General features: G+C 41.1%; 2 protein-coding genes across 2 annotated transcripts in view; one reads left to right on the top strand and one right to left on the bottom strand.

Annotated features, from left to right (window-relative positions):
- Positions 1-6336: 6336 nt before the first annotated feature.
- Positions 6337-17113, bottom strand: part of LOC115759665 (glutamate [NMDA] receptor subunit 1) — a 14731-nt gene continuing 3954 nt past the window's right edge. The window contains exons 2-15 of the mRNA XM_030700662.1: positions 12386-12654; positions 12178-12300; positions 11216-11440; positions 10953-11155; positions 10244-10409; positions 10080-10185; positions 9857-10017; positions 9583-9799; positions 9315-9510; positions 8239-8451; positions 7553-7981; positions 7036-7208; positions 6714-6970; positions 6337-6654 (exon numbers count right to left, since the gene is read on the bottom strand). Of these exons, the coding sequence (XP_030556522.1) occupies positions 6337-6654; positions 6714-6970; positions 7036-7208; positions 7553-7981; positions 8239-8451; positions 9315-9510; positions 9583-9799; positions 9857-10017; positions 10080-10185; positions 10244-10409; positions 10953-11155; positions 11216-11440; positions 12178-12300; positions 12386-12553 (2955 nt within the window). The 5' untranslated portion in view covers positions 12554-12654. The remainder of the gene's footprint in view (positions 6655-6713; positions 6971-7035; positions 7209-7552; positions 7982-8238; positions 8452-9314; positions 9511-9582; positions 9800-9856; positions 10018-10079; positions 10186-10243; positions 10410-10952; positions 11156-11215; positions 11441-12177; positions 12301-12385; positions 12655-17113) is intronic.
- Positions 13476-17113, top strand: part of LOC115759664 (inositol 1,4,5-trisphosphate receptor) — a 26132-nt gene continuing 22494 nt past the window's right edge. Inside the window, exon 1 of the mRNA XM_030700660.1 lies at positions 13476-13804. The gene's annotated coding sequence lies outside the window, so the exon portion shown is untranslated. The remainder of the gene's footprint in view (positions 13805-17113) is intronic.

Below are 17113 nucleotides of genomic sequence, written 5' to 3'. Positions count from 1 at the left end.
TTCAGCATTATTGTTTTGTTTGTTTTTCATTTTATCAATATGTTCTTTTTAAAGATACCAAATGTTGTTTTTCCATATAATGGCTAAATCATTCCTGATTACAGGGTATCCCCCGTCGATCACTATGGATTTCAGCATTATTGTTTTGTTTCTTTTTCATTTTATCAATATGTAGGTAAGCGTTTTATTATTGTTATGGCACTGTAAACATAAGTTTAATTGAGATACGCTTTCGTTTTAGATATATTTTCAAGGAAACTAATCAACGATTGAAATACACTATTGATTAACGGGATATTGCTTAAGGTCTTCATTAGCCGAAAATCCCTACAGGTGAAAATATCTCACAATCGTTCTTGGGATAGGTTCCAATCGATGGGCTTATCATACAAATTCTGAGAGATAACGTTTTCTGATAAGACTTGAATCTATTGCTGTTCACCTTCTATGGAAATCAAGGTAAGCGCAACCAATCCAAACCTGTTGCAAGCGGTTTAATTGACATTCAGTGATTAGCACCTTTTTACAGGCACGGGTCCGAAACACATTTAGACCCACGTGGGCGCTGTATCTACCTGGCCTAGGGACAAATTCGTCTAATAAATAGTGTAAACAATTCGTGAAACAGACAAATTGATTATTTTACAACGCAAATGAAATGCTCAACAGTTGTATTGTATTGTATAACAGCGTATAACAGTGTATAACAGTGTACAACTGCTAATTAATGGACCTGTAACAATACGAATATACCAATATCTACATATAGATATGAGTCGGACACTTGGAGACGATCTTGCAACATTAATGAAAGGGGAAAGGGGTTTGGTTTCGGCAATCAAATGCTTAAGAGTTGTATTGTATTGTATAACAGCGTATAACAGCGTATAACAGTGTACAACTGCTAATTAATGGACTTGTTACACTACGAATATACCAATATCTATATCTAGATATGCTTTGGACGACTTGGAGACAATCTTGCAACATTAATGAAAGGGGAAAGGGGTTTGGTTTCGGGGTCGCGTGCATCTATCAATTAGCTGCCTTTATTTTGGGCGAAAACGAAAACTTGATTATCAATTTAATGAACTGCTTTATACCACTTTAAAAAGGTTTTAATTTGGCGCCAGTCGATGCGTTATATCCGCCCAGATCGACAAGTATCTAGATACAATCGCTTCGACAATGCAGAACCTTTGTCTCCGATCGGGGACCCAAATGCGAATGCCTGACGTCAATTGGCTTGTGAATTAGATTCCTCTCCAATCAAGGGATGTTTATGCAGCCACTTAGGAGTCTGTCCAGATATCTGGCAGCCTGTTAAGTGGTTAGGCAAAGATTAGAACAGTTGAGTCTGCCAACGTTGCCTGGACTTCAATAATAATAATAACAATGCTGCCTGAAAGTGAAAATTGCCATTGGCACCTGACAATTTTCAACAGAGCAAGTCATTTTTTAACCAGAATCTTAGTCAATTATGCTCAGTTGGATAAGAAGGCAATTGCTTAGATTATTTATAAGTAATATATTTTTTTTTTAATTTGCTGCGCTGAACCCATTAAAAATGGGTGAGACAAAGGGAAGGAAACATAAAAATGTTTCCTGCGTAAAAAGTATATATATTCATAAAGTATATATATTCATGATAAGAAAGTCTCTTGTCATGTCATGTCCGTCCGACTTTCGGCCTGCATTAATGAAGACTTAGATTCCTAAAATTTCGCTTACATATTCTCCCAATGTCATAAGCCGAATGAGTTTTTCTTTTTATCAGTGTTTCTATTCATTTACAAAATATAGATAATATATTGGAACAACATTTTCATTTAGTATTTATGTACTTTTTTTATTTAAGACCTATTTAAGACCTGAAAATTGTACAGAGATCGGACTCTAAGCATCGATGTAAATCATGAGCGCATTTCCCAGGCCCAGGAAGGTGTGTTTATGTTAGTGTGTGTGTGTGTGTGTGTGTGTTTGTGCACGTATTTACTATAAGAAAGTTCAAATGTTATTAACACTCTTTTGTTTTAGGTATTCTGTAGTCTGTTTTGCATACATTTTGCAATCCTTTTCAATAATGTCTGTGATTGTATTTTATATATTTTATAACTATATATAAATTTTCTTTATTTGTTTAATACTAATTGTAAATTTTTTACATAACATATTTTTCATTTATGCATTGCCTACGTCACTCGGACATCCGGAGAGCACAGGGAAGTAATCAAAAATGAGCTAAGCACCATCTGAGTACTCGTAGGTACTCGTAAGTACTCGTAAGTGCTCGTGAGTACTCATAAGAATCCCAAATGCTAGGGGTATCCCAACTTTGGTTGTACTTTCCTAAGGGATTATTGAGCTTAGCTGCAGCTCAACTTCAAGTCTACAAAGTCTTAACAAGTTGCCATAATATCGAAAAGGATAAGTGTAAAATTTAAATAAAATTTTCTGCAAGTAATGTTGAAGTATTGAAATCAAATTCTTGAATCATGCTCAGCACTTGCTGCATACACGTTTGTTATATCATTTTCAGCTTTCAATTTGTCAATTGAGCTAACTAGTTGTATGCTGATCCATTCCCCACACAGTCACATTGCAATCTGGACCTGGGACTTGGCGCCTGGTATTTCTGCTGATTTCTGCGCTCAACTCAGTTAATTCATCTCACTTCAGTACTTTTTTTTTCAAGTTTTACTGTTTTTTTTTTTTCAGCTTTTTTCATTTTTATTTTATTTTTTTTGCATCATCGCCCAGTCATTAATAAGACTGATTCGAACCGCTTTGTTGCAGTTACAACTCGCTCAGCGCCGGCTCGTCTGGTCGGATCGTAATAGGCAGTTGCTCGGCTGTTCGCCTGGTTGGCTGTTCGCCTGGTTGGCTGTTCGCCTGGTTGCTGACGTTGCTTTTGTTGTTGTTGCTGTTGTTTTTGCTGACAATTGATAAACAAAATAAAAGCACATATTACAAAAAAAAAAAGAAAAAAGAAAAAAACTATTTAGAACCAAATGTTTAATTAGCCTAATTATATTAATTTAATATTTGTAGACATGTTATCTGTGGCTTCGGTTCCCAGTCCCAGTTGGTGCCCAGTGCTGGCAACTAAAAGCTGCAAATTATCTGATATTTAGGGGTAAATGAGATAAAGTTAAAACGGAACAAGAGTATGTTGTTTAATTAATCGAATATCTTGCTGTGCATCTTGGCAGGCTTTGCTAGCCTGGTTTTAAGGTTTGAACCAGCTTCCTGCCTTGAGCTGCGTTTCGAAAAATCTTCATATCTTTAATGAAATATTCGGACTTCTAATTTATATTTTTCCGTTCTATCAAATATGGTAAAAGAAATGTTATGAAACGTTAACTGTTTTAATTTGAACCATTTTTTGCGGCTCAATTCAAGTTTTGCTTTGTCTGTTTTTTTTGGCAACTGTTTGTTTTGATGGAAATGGACTACTAAAGAGCCTCGTCAAATCTCAATTTAGAAGTAGGATATTACCAGGTCGGTTAACATCGACTGCAACGTTTTCACTTATTCCCTGCTTTCCTCATTAACGCATCCATTCAGGTGAATTATGCATCTGCCTTGGCGGGCATCGAGTCTTTTATGGGACTTTCTCGAGACGCTGTTGAAGATCGTTGCTTTCTCTAAAGTTCAGGTTGTATATAAGACTCGGTAAAAGGGTCAGCTTGGACAGCTTAAAGGTCTCTTAATTATGCGTGGCATATTGAAGTTGTTGATAAGAATTTATGACTGGAGCTAGTTGTTTGCCTTGCCGACGAGTGTTTGCTCAATGTTGGTCTTAAAAGCTCAATGGGCTGGACTCTTGAGTTCCATTGTCTATGTCGATAAGCTGAAACTGAAATCTAGTAGAGACTGGGTCACAGGCAAGGCCGATCTGGAGTATTCTGTGGCTTTCAAATAGCAATCAATAGCAAATCAGTAATACTTTTAATACTGTTCAAACTGATATCATTTTATAACTTGTGTCTATAAACAAATGATTCAAATGATAACTGTAAAGTTAAGAATATATGTATATATAGTTACGTATACATGTGCAGATAAATAAAGTTTTGCACTAGAGTACGTATTTTTGGATGTTGATAAGTTTTTCGTTATATACTTATTAGGAGCTCTTATTAAAGCTCTTAAACAAAACAAAAAGTTATTTTTAGACTTTTTTCATTTGGTACACAAAACAGAAGAATCCTTGGCACATGCATACTAGGGATATTGAGAGCTATGTGAGAGCTCCCAAAATAAGACACGTAATTCGACAATCTGACAAATGATATTTTTGGGATCTTCGCTTCCAACCCAACTCAATATATTTCCCTGTGAAGAACTAGATGATACATTAGTGGAGCTTGGCTCCTTAAGATACGAAAGGTAAGACATATGCGATGCCATCTAAAGGATCTATCTGACAGGATTATCTAAGTAATAATAATAGTTATTTATAAATTTATTATCCTTTCCATCTAGTGCTCAGATCAGTGTTTGGTGTTAAGTGTTCACTAACAGTATTAAGAGACAGAGAATCTAGAAGGCGAAAAGACCGGGCAGTACGCTAGAGAACGAGGAAAATATTCCTTTCTGGAACGTGCAAGTCGTAATTTGTTGAACCCTGAACCCATAGAAACAGGATAAAGAGGGTATATTGGTTGCATCCATCCATCCTTCGGTCTGTATGTTATGTACGAACACGTCGCTCCTGAGAGCGACCGATCCGTTATAGGATCTGAATCCTCTAACAGAGTTGCGAAAGACTCTGATATAAAGCAGTAGAAACAATGTTTGGATGGAATTTACATTGAGGGGTATTAACAATGCTTGGATATTTACAATGAATGCGATTAAAGACATGGCCTAATACTGTAGGGTATTTAGATGGTTTGCCTCTTGCGATTTTGATATTGAGGGTATCCCCCAGTCGGGCACTCCCGACAAGCGCACTCTTACTTTTAAAGTAAATGCATCAAATCCAAATATTAAAAACGTTCAAATAGATGCCATGATTTAGACTCTTGTTTTTACCACATAGATCCACATGTGCATAGTTATATATAGAAATATTTGTAACAAATCGAGCGCCCCTTAATGAAAATACAAGCAAATGAATGAAGCCATCAATCATCATAATTGCTAAGGCGGAAAATATTCATTTAACTTGTCAATCAATGCTGGATGTTTGGACTTTAACAAAAGTTCAGAGTGCGGGCTAAATATATAACAAAAGTTCAATATCGAAAAATGCAAATAAATTTGTTAAAATCCAGACGCGAACGTTGAGGAAATGCAAAAATATTTGGTTTAAGCGCTTCGCTGGGAAAAGGAAATGAGAATCAATCAACGGGCATGGATTGAGCTGGAATGAGAAGGAAATAATAAGTCGAGGGTAAGGTTCTATTAAATATTTATTTTGGCTTGGCATAAATAGCTTACACATTCAAAACACTTAAAATTCGGATTCCATTGTCCGATTCGACTAACTCGTTTCAGTTATTTGAATGTTTTGGCATGATTCACATTTATGCTGTTAACTTTCACACTTAATATTAGATAGGCATTTTATGTTTTTCAATGACAAGTTCTAGTTTTTCAATTTCTGTTCGTTTAAGTTCAAGTATTTTGAAAACTATTTTATGACTGTGTTTGTTTAGCTGTATTTGTTTTTCAATCGAGCTGTTTGCTCAAATTGATCTGATTAATAGACTCAGCCGGTTAATGAAAAGCTGCACTCGTTTCACATTGTTTTTATATAATAAATAGGCTTTTCTTTTCGTAGTGTATAAGTTGCTTGAAAATCGGAGCTTTTATGTTGCGGCCCAAATATTATTATAGCCGGAAAATCGTGTTCAAATTCTGGTATACACCTTGCAGCAATGGGTGGGCTTTCTGATGATCCTCCTTATCATGAATTACAATTCGTTTGACATATATTATATATATATAACAATTGGTAGGGGATAAAAGTGCGGATATGCTCAAGCGGACATGGGCAGTAGCAATAAGCATGTGGAAGGGGGACAATTCAACATGGAGATCAACAAATTCTTATACTAATCTACGGACAACTACACAAACTTAACTGCCATCAAATAAATGTATATATATGTATATGTGCTTGTATATATATAAATACAACTTGACTCTGGGTTTTGATTATGTTAGCTGGACACACACATAAATGCAGCATTTATATAAATAAATTGTGATTAAGTCTAGGTTTTGCATATTGAGCAAATGAATGTTCGCTGAGACATTAATGTACGTGGTTGATTAATAATACTATCCCTCTGGCTTGCTTGTGCCCGAGGCGAAAATGTTAACTTAGACGACCAGGTGCGAGACATCGCTGGTGTAGCCGGGCGAGTAGCGCGGCGGCAATGGATTCTGTTGGGGTCGCGTCTTGCCCAGACCCAGCGCTGGCGGCACCAGACCCGACTTGGTCAGATCGTAGGGTCGGCGTGTGCGCAGCACATCGGCCGCATCCCCAGGCCAGGCGCGCTCCGGTCCCAGGCGCTGACCCAGGCGTGGATAGCGGCGTTTATCCACCGCCAGGCTGATCGTGCCGGGCGGCTGTCTGGCCATCAGACCCACATTGTACTGTCGCTGCATGGCCAGCGAGGCGCGTATTGTCTTTCGTTTCTGCAAATCAGAGATTCGTTTCACATGCCAGGCTTTGTGTGAGGGTCAAGTGTGATTACCTCAATGGTGCCGCGCCATTTGTCCGCCGCGTGCCGGGCAATGTCCAGGCGCTTTTGCTTCTTCACCTGGTGCTTTTTGTAGATGACCTCGATGATGATGAGACCTACGCCGCCAGCGATGCCCACGCCCACTAGAATGAACACGCCCGCCATATTCTTGAGACCCAGCGTGTTGGGCGTCTTCTCGAAGAGCTCGCAGTTCTGCTGGACGTGGCCATGAAAGATCCATTGCTTGTCCAGTTTCTCCATAAAGCCGCCTGTGCAGACAAATATATTTGATTTGCATTGTGCTTCGCTGTGTATTTATGAAGCGCAAACCCACTCTCATGGAACTCCAGTATGGTCAGGGTTACGGCATCCGTCCAGGGCGAACCCTTCTGCAGGCCAACGCCGTAGCCGCTGCGTCCAAAGAGCTCGCCAGCCGTGACCAGTTCACAGTCCTTGGAAGCCTCATATTCGAGCCGAGAAGAGTCCCAGATAAAAGCCATCAGCTTGCTGCAAACGAAAGATCAGATCTCTTAAAAAACAAGTCAAGAAATAGGGCTCGAAATATGTTAGTACAACGCATACGTGAGTAGATAAAATAGTTGTTTTTTTTAGAGGAAATAGATTTAGAGGTTCTCTAAGTACGGGGAGAATACGATTACTACGGCTACTGAAGAGAAACAGAGAAAGAGAAAGAGCGAGGGGGGTAGAGAGATAAAGAGAACTCTAAGAGGTTGCATTGAGTGGGGAGCGTGAAGATTGAAGAAAGTTGTTGTTGTTGTTAGTTATAGTGGCAAAATCATGCGACTATTTGAGCTATAAAGAAAGAGTCGGAGCGATCGCAGGCAAGTTACCCCTTCTTCACATCCTGTATGGCCTGCTCGGCGGTGACATAGTTGTTGGACTCCATGGTGCGATACATATTGGATAGCTCCACCTGGCGGCGGAAGTACATGTCCACCGATGAGCCCTTGACCGTGGCACAGGTCAGATTCTCCATGGTATTGCGCAGCCGGGCATCATTGATGCCGCTCAGCTTCGTCTTGGGTCGCTCCAGCACGAGAAAGGCCGCCAGATTGGCCGTGTACGAGGCGACAATAATCATCGCAAAGCCAGCCCAGACCATGCCCAGCACACGGGCCGAGAAGCTGCGCGGCGTGCCCTCGCCAATGCCGCTGTTGAGCAGCACGCCCCAGGCGAACCACACCGCCGAGCTGAGATTGAGGGCCTTCTCCTCGTTGCTGTCCGAGTGCGATAGCTTGAAGCGTCCAAACGGTGAGAATCTGAGTATTAGAGAATCACTGAGTTAGTACAGCGTATGCTCAATTGTCCAGCTGGAACCATGGCTAAGTGATGTCTGGGGATTTCTACGTGAGGATGTACGCTCGGCTCGCTGCCTTTCAACCGTCAAATACGGCAACGAGCCTAATGTCCAGGCTTAATCACTCAACATGATGGGTGGGGTGCGGGGTGATGATTGGGTTAAGGTTTGTGTCCGGGTTTGGTTAAATAGTAAATCAGATTGTCATTGGTTACGCACCTGTCCAGCAGGTAGAGCACGAGCGCCACAACATGAACCGACACCATTACCAAGATCCATAGCGTGTTACTAAATGGCTGCAAGAAAGACACAAGAGTACTCGATCGGGACGGTTTCTTCTCGAGTATTGTAATGCCTTGGTATTTGAATGGTTTCGAGAATTCGATATACTCGGCACGCTCCGGATTAATGGTTAGTGGTGCGACGATCATGCTAGAAATATACAAAACACACATATTAAATTAAATTCGATTGTAAATGGCAGTTACTCGTACACTCAGAGAAAAGATTATGAAATGAGAACGAGAAAGAAGACCGAATTTTTTTATAAATTGCTCATAATGCTTTGCCCGCATCTAAGAAGCACTGGGAAAACAGTTAATGCATACTCGGGTATGCTTAAGATATCTTGAAAAACAAAAAGTTTTCCATGCAACTTTATTTTCGACCGATCGTTTCTATGGCAGCTATATGGTATAGTGGTCCGATATTGATACAATTTTGCATATATATGAGACGCATAGTAAAAATAACAAATGCCGAGTTTGGTTAAGATATCATGATAAAGAAAAAATTTGTTCATACAAGAACCTACTTTTCGACCGATCATTCCTATGGCAGATATATGATATAGTAGTCCGATCCAGCTGGTTCCGATGTACTGCGTGCAACAGAAAGAGGCTCGTCTGTAAAGTTTCATAACAATAGCTTTAAAACTGAGAGACTAGTTCGCATCGAAACAGACAGACGGACAGACGGACATATATCGACTCGGCTGTTTATACTGATCAAGGATATATATACTTTAAAAGGTAGGAGATGTCTTCTTCTATGCGTTACAGATTTTACGACAAAATTCTAATACCTTCTGCAAGGGTACAATGAAGATTCGCACTTAGGTAAGTTATGCAGGCGGATGCTGAAGGATTTGGGCTGGGAATGGGATTGGGCTTCTGTTGCTCGACAAAGACTGGGAATAGTCCACTTTTGATATCCAGATACTTAATTAATACTTAATTCAAGATCAAAAATGTTGTGTAACTATATTTTCTCTGAGTGTAGCTTCTAGATCTTACTCGGCACGTTCATTGACCAGCTCCCCGATGAGTCCCGTCCACTCCTTGCGCAAGGTCATCGCGCCCGTGTTGTTGCGCAGGATATAGTGCCCGAATTGGCCATCGGGCGACAGGGCCAGGTCATAGGTGAAATTGATGCGCTTCGAGAGCTCGATGAGCAGATCGATGCAGTAGCCACGACAACAAAACTCGTTCGCTGTGGGCAGAGCACAAGATTGAGCCAATTATTGATGGAAGCGAAGGCGGGAAGTCTGGTTATGGAGCTTACTTGTCGCATCGCTGGCATTGAACAGCGGGCAGGGACGCTCGTCCGGCTCGCAGCGGAACTCATCGTCGCCCATGCGCCGCACATAGACAAATGGCTTCTCTTCTATGGTCAGCACCTTGAGGTGCGTGGGTATCATGATGCCCTCCGGCTTGCGCTTCTGCTTGCCGCCCCAAATGATCTCGCTGTCATTGATGCGCATCCGCATCTTGGCCCTTAGCTGGAAGAGGAAATCAATTTAGGGATCTGTCTCTTGAATTTATGCGTATTCACTTACGCTATCGTAGCTGAACTTGCCCACCAGGTGCTGCTTCTGGTGCTCGCGTATGTTGATTACATCGTAGCCGGCGTAAATGCGATCCCCGTTGTCATCGAAGGCCACCTGACCCGTTTCTCCCGTAATATTTCGGCTCTTCAGGTACTGAAAGAGTCGCTTGCCTGTGCGGAGCGCGTTAAATGATGCATTTACTTTGCACTCCTTGGCCAGATTAAATGCTCACCTGACTCCCAGTTGACCGCCGAATCGCCGCAGTCCTTGGGCGCCTCGGCGATGGTCTCGTTCGAAATCATTTCCTTGATGGCCGAGGCCAGCACATAAACGCTGTCCTGCAAGCGATGAATCATGAATAGTTAAACTGTGGCTCCCTTCACCTACTTGACTTACCCTAATGTGTCCCTTGTCGCTGTGGGCGTGCTCCAGCTGCAGGCCGAGCACTCCGTCCGGCGTATTGTTCGCATGCAGCGCCTGCTCGGTAACAATCCACACATGTCCCTCGCCGGTCATATTATATTCACCAGCATCGCGGAATATCACTTGAGCGTCCTCCGTGCTGTAAATGGATATAATAGATATATCTTAATATGCCTGGGGACATGAAATAATAACTACGCTCGCAATAAGCTGAGCAGCTTTTGGTAGAAGGAATGGAGTTTGGCCAAGGGTTAGGCCAGGCCATCTCCATTGTGGAAGAGCATCTTTCAAATATTAGGTGATTTTCCCTAGACATATCCTTAATAGAGACTTTTGGACGTTTCCAATTTATAATGAAATAGATACAGACTTCTCCGAGCCCATAAATTATATGGATTCCTAATCAGCATAAACTTAATTTAGCCATGTCCATATGTCCGTCTATTCTAATGCTTCTTTCTGTCGGAACCAGCCAGCTCGGGCCACTATATCATATTTATATGTATATATATCATATTCCACATATTTACAATGCCAAATGTCTGCAAGGGTATCAAATCTTCGGTGTGTCGAAGATAGCCGCACTTTCCCATTAAACATGATTCTATAAACTTGTAAAAATTTGTAGCATACTTTGAGGCAACAACATTTTTCACAATTTCTAAACCCTTAATTAACTTACCTGGCATACATTAGGTATACCCTAGACTGTGCGGTTTTCATGTCAATTAGGTGCTCCGTAAAACTTTCCAATTTGGGCTCGAATTCAACAATCAGCTCCACGGTGGCACGCACATCGACGTCGTCGTAGTAGGTCTGCGAGGTGGTCTGGAAGCGACCCAAGATGGCGCGTCCATCCGTGTCGGAGCTGTGAATGATGATTACCTGTCGATGGCAATGACAATTCCATAAGTCGACGCGTCATAACTCAGGGCATTTGCTTACCTTGGTGTACAAAAAGTGACTGAGCAATTCGAGCCAAACGTCCGCCTGGTGATAGTAGGGGGGCACAGTGCGCAGGAAAGAGACGTGGATATTCTTGTCGGAAAAGGCCGCATCCCGCGAGGATATGCCAATGACGGGAATGGAATAGAAGCCGCTCGTATAGCTCACAGCTGCCGGCGACAAATCACCTGAGGTTTGCTCATGCGAAACGACAACGGCGTAGACCTGAAAAGCGGCACAGAATGCGAAAGGTAAACGGGTGGCAAACACTGGAGGCCAAGACAAGCGGAAGTGTAAATCGAATTGGGCGTCACCAGCATTTGCAATCGACTGCCAAAATATATGTGCATCATTTGCTGGCAACAGCCCGACCGCCCGGCGCCAGCTCTCGACTGACACTGATTCGTTCTCCTGGGTGTGTAATGGAAGGCTCAAAATGGCCACAAATAATAAATGACAATTACACGTTCCAAATTGATTCCAATGGAGCGCAGCTGAGTTATGTACTCGGCAATGTGTGATTAATGAAGCCTGAGGACATCTTTGTAATGTGCTCCTGGCAGAGTTCCTTATGTGTTCATTTTTGTCATTTAAACTGAGAGCTTTTTGTCAAGTGAATTCTGTTGAAGTCCCAGCTGGACATACTAAAGATATTTTATTTTGCCAAGCAGCACAGGGTATTTAAATTATGACTATCTTGAAAAGCATATTACTTGCTCCCATTTTGCTCGCCGAAATGCGAAGGCAGTCATCCGAGTGAGAGCAGCCAACAAAATGAGAGTATGTGATATGCACAGGCGAATTACCGCTTGTCATCGAGTCATTTCCGATTCATTTCCTTTTGAATTATTAAAATGAAGATGGCGCCAAACGAGGGGTGGCAACACTGGTAATTGTATTTGCGCTGCCAGCCGAGATGCAGATTTTGTCGGGACTGCGGCTAATTGTTAGTTTGTACTTACTCGTTTTTCGATGAGCTTATCGCAGACGTTGAACACCGTTTTAATTGGGTTCTTATCCATGCGTATTGTCTTATCGTAGTAGGTAACTTTGCGCGGCACATACTGCTGATCGAAATTTAGATGCTGCAGGAGGGAGGGGTGGCAGGATTAAAGCACATTAGAATTACGCAATCCTGTTAGGCGAACTGAAAGGCATGAGCACGCTTACCGCTATTGTTGTGTGAAAGTGCAGCTCGCTTTCGGAATTGCTCAATACGCCGCCTATATTGTACGTTGAGGGATTATCTGAAGCTGTGTGCCTTTGTGCTCCAATCGGCAGCACATTAACAATGCCAGCCGCACACAAAAGCCAGCGATAAGCAAATGCAGCAGCCATATTGCTGCGTGCGGCTCTTTGTTTGCAACTTTTAACAAATGTAGCTTTGTGGCGCGCTGATTTCTGTAGCACCCCGCGATTTATTATGCTCTGAACATTTTCTGCAATAAAAATGTTAAGTGTTAAATGCTTTAATGTTTATTTCAAATTTTCCCGCTCCTTGGCGTTGCCACTGCTGATCGCAAGTGTGCAGCGCTGCCCAACCCGCTTCGTTAACTTAACATATGTTAAAGTTTACTTCAATATTGCCAGACTATTCGGAGACTGAACGATCATATGTTTTTGACACTTGTTGCCAGCCCATTGCGTTCAGTCTTCGTCGTTGTCGCGTGTCGCATTGTCGCGTACTTTCTTATCGCGCAGCGCTACGCAAGCAAAATTAAAAAGGAAAAACAATCACATTCTAAAATCGCATTTTAATCATCTTTAAGCTGCCAATTTGTTTTTAAATATATTGATAAAGTGTGTGGCCTTGCAGTGGGTCGAAGTGCGCATGTTGGCTTGATCAAAAATGTGCATGGAAATGTGGAAAAATTGAAATTGAAAATTGACCATTGTTTGCGCGTTTTGTTTGCTTGCGTTGACGTTAACGTTGACGTCGGCTTTATCGTCGTATGCTGCGGTGTCTCAAAAGTTGTCTTTTGGCGTTGTCGCGTTGTTATTGCCGCTGCTGCTGCCTCAGCGGTAAGTGGGCGCGGGGGCGTAGTTGTTGACGTTGTTTTGAGCGTAGTTTATGTATCGCCTTCTGCTGCTGCCGTACGCGGAATTGTTGTCGCGTGTTTTTTCTACGTTTACTTATTGACAGCAACAGCAGCAAAAGCGGCGAACGCTGCCTCTGCCTCTGGCTCTGCCGCTGGCGCTGCTCAAACATTGTTATTGTTATTATTGTATGCGGTCGGGCGCCGTTTTTGTTTCTGTTTCTGCTTCTGCTTCCCCTTTGCGCTTTTTGTGGTTAAGTGCGCGCACTCAAGGTGAAAATTATATTGAGTTCTTTCAAGTGCCATTTCGAGTGTGTCTATGAGTATGTGGCCATAAAATTTAATTTGCAAAAGTTATTCAATTTACGATCAGTGCTCCCATATACATACATACATAATCACACACATACACACATATATATATGATCGATCTGATGATTCAACTATAGCAACTATCAAACCGACGTGAAAATATCTCTGCAAGCAAATCTGTAAAGCGCACAACACAACAGTTTAGATTACAAATCGGAGCACTTGCTATATAACTGAAACGGTAAGTACATACCGACAATTTACTCAACCTGCTGTGCATGCCTTTGTATATATACATAACTAACTGTGTGTGTGTGTCTGTGTGTGTGTGTGTGTGTTCGTAGGTCCCTATAAGAAAAACCCGTTCCACCTGTTGTTCGGCTCAGCTGGGCGCAGGCAATGTTGCAGGTTTTATGGCATACAAAGGGCGTGCTGCACTTGCAACTGGGTCAAGAGTCAACTCTTTGATAACGGTACTATGGCGGCAGTGCAGCTAATTGCTAAAACAAGTTTGCTTTCAAGTTGAATAATTGAAGACAAATCACAAAATATTCAACCCGTTCGCTGTCTATTCAGAATCAATTACAAACAAACACAACAACAACAACAACAACAGCAACGCCCTCTCGCACTCTCACTTTGCAATGAAAAAGAGGGCAGCAGCAGACAGACGCGTGCTTAATTAAGCGCCAGATTGCTGTTGGCCAGAGAGAGTAAGGGAGAGAGAGAGAGAGAGCGAGAGAGGGCGCAGAGCGAAAGAGCTTTCGTACGTAACTTGTTTTTGTTGAGTGGGATGGGCAGATGGCGCCACATGCAGCAGCCACCGCACGCGTTGCATTCAACTTTACTTTTTGTTTTGCGAGCTGTAAAAAATTTCACGCGCAGCTCGAATTTTTTAACAGCACCCACACACACACACACACACATAAAATCTATTTATTAATGCATGCACACAACAGACACACACGTGTGTATGTGTGTGTGAACCGCAGCAAACTGTCGATGACGACTCAATTAAACTTTTAGCGAAAATCAATGACTGAGCCATTGAGAGCACTTACAGTTATGCACGACACACACACACATGTGCATGCGTTGTGCATGCATGTAGCTGTGCTGCTTGTCTATACGTGTGCGTGTGCCTCTATGTGCTTCTGTATGTGCATAAATTGCAGATCAATTGAGCAGCACTAAAAATGCCTTTGCCGAGCCGCATGCCGCGTGCCTCATTTAAAAAAGCTCCATTAACATAAATAGTTAAACGACAATTTAGCTGATAAATAAAAGATACACCTGCTGTACTCATTCACCTGAAGCTGGGCTTCAATTGAGGGCCCTTCATTATATCAAGCATCAATGGCGAATGCTGAAAGTGAGCGTGTGTGTGTGTCTGCGTGTGTGTGTGTGCATGTTTATACAGTTGAAATTGTGGCTTTTGATTGAAATCAGTCGTTATCAATCAGCTAAATCCGTGCAATTCCATGGACACGCACGCAACACTCTTCAAAAAAGAGAAAAAACAACCCCTTTTTATACCCTTCTAAAGGGTACTATAATTGGCTTACGAAATGTGTAACGCATAAATGAAGACGTCTGAGAATCTCTATTTATTCTTGATAACTTTGAACTAGCCAAGTTGATTCATTAGAAGACTTTCTACAGACAGTACATATTACGGAATGAACCGTATCGTATCTTTATATATTATATAGATATACAATTAAATAAATAAGCCTATAAAATAAGTTCTCTGAAAGATCGCTGAAAATGAGCTTGAAACCGATCGGACAGTAAACAAATAACTTTTATACAAACGTTTTCCGCCAATTTACCACTGTTGCGGGTGAAAATTTCAATGAGTTTGAAGCCGATCGGATTGATGATGAAAAAGTTAGTTTTCAAGATACACTTTCTCCCTAACTTATCTGCAAATTCGTTTTAAATCAAAACTATTTTATTAAACTTAAAAGCAATTGGTCGAAAGTTAAAGCTTTCTCATAAAAGCGCTATTAAACTAAGGGTATTCAATCTTCGACTTGTTGAAGATGCCATTCGCTGGCTTTGTTGACAGCAGTTAAATTAAAAACGTTTGATTAAAAGTGTTTTATATTTTGGTCACGTTGCAGATTTCTATGGAAGTGCTCATATTTACTTGTTTATGGTCACATTTTTGATTACGATTATGTAAATGGATTGTCGTTAGTTTATTTAGAGCTGTGAATCACCTTCCCCCAAAAGCGTAAGCTTCGATTTCAAATGCGATACAGCATAAAGTCATGTGTGAACTTAACTAAAACATTAACTGAAATACGCCTTGCTAAAAGCAAATAGTATATAGACAGCATTATAGTTAAAACTAATATGTAGTATATTGGAATGATATAAGCCCTTTCCTGATATACTCAGCATATGGTTATGCTGGGACTTTGAAAGAACTCTAGTTTCTGCGTGGAAATAGATGTCATCCGTCGTCCGTTCGATCTCAAATCAATCGAATCTCAATAAAGACTCAAAATTGAAAGTCAAGTTTGTTTAAGAACGGGAAGACAGAAGAACTGGCTAACATGGTTAAATCAAAGACAATAAATATATATAATCTTATTGTCGTTGGTTAAATTGAGTGAGATATGTTAGATAAATAGACATATTCCAATACAATTCCGTTTTAATTTGATCAGAAAGCATTATCATAAAGATGATAAATAATAAAAGTACTCGTATTTGTTTAGCTTGATCAAGTTTTTTTGGAGTAAAGACGACCTCTATATAATACATATACCAGACCGATCCGATCGGATCTAAATAAGTTTCATTTCTCCGCATTCTTTAGTGCATTCAATTATAAATAGTTGTTTAACTTTTCGATTCGCGAACATTGCGGCTTCTACTCAACATTAACTCAGAGCGTGGCCCCCATTAATCACACTGACTCACACCTATGTAAGTATATCCCTAAGTTTAACCCTAAGTATATCCCCTTTGCCAGTTCAGACTCTCAGCGTGAACACACTTTGGCGTCGCATACCCTTTGTTTGTGTGGCATGTTTGTTATGGGCATATGGTTTTGTGTGAAAACGTGCCATTGCTTACATTTTTTTTTAATTGGTATTTTTTGCTGTTGCTGTTGTTGTTGTTCTATCTGTTGTTGTTTGTTCCATGTGCGGGTTGCATTTTTTGAACCTGATTGCAACTGGCAGCAACAGTCGGCGACGGCTTTTGTGTAATTCGAGCTGACATGCAAATGCGCTCAAATGAACTTTTATTTACGACTGTGTATCTAAAAGCGAACAGTATGCTTTCATTCGAGGGGCTGGCAGAAGAGATATATGTTTAACTACAAAGATAGTTAAAGAAAAACGCATTAGCTTGGCTTGATTAGAATTTCAGTGAAAACAAAAGTATTTCGAATGTTTCGAAAAACTCATAGAAACTTCCTTTATAATGTCTTCAAAATTTGTTTACAAATTAAATAAAACAAGTAAGAGGTTCTAGTCGGGACTAGCTGCCGACTAGGGGATACCCTAAACCCTCTTCCCAACCCAACATCAAA

This window comes from Drosophila novamexicana, unplaced genomic scaffold (assembly GCF_003285875.2).
Source record: "Drosophila novamexicana strain 15010-1031.04,08,12 unplaced genomic scaffold, DnovRS2.1 tig00000308-arrow-arrow-pilon, whole genome shotgun sequence".
Classification (NCBI taxonomy): domain Eukaryota; kingdom Metazoa; phylum Arthropoda; class Insecta; order Diptera; family Drosophilidae; genus Drosophila; species Drosophila novamexicana.
Note: the sequence above shows the minus strand (reverse complement) of the source record. Positions and strands in the feature narration are given on the sequence as shown.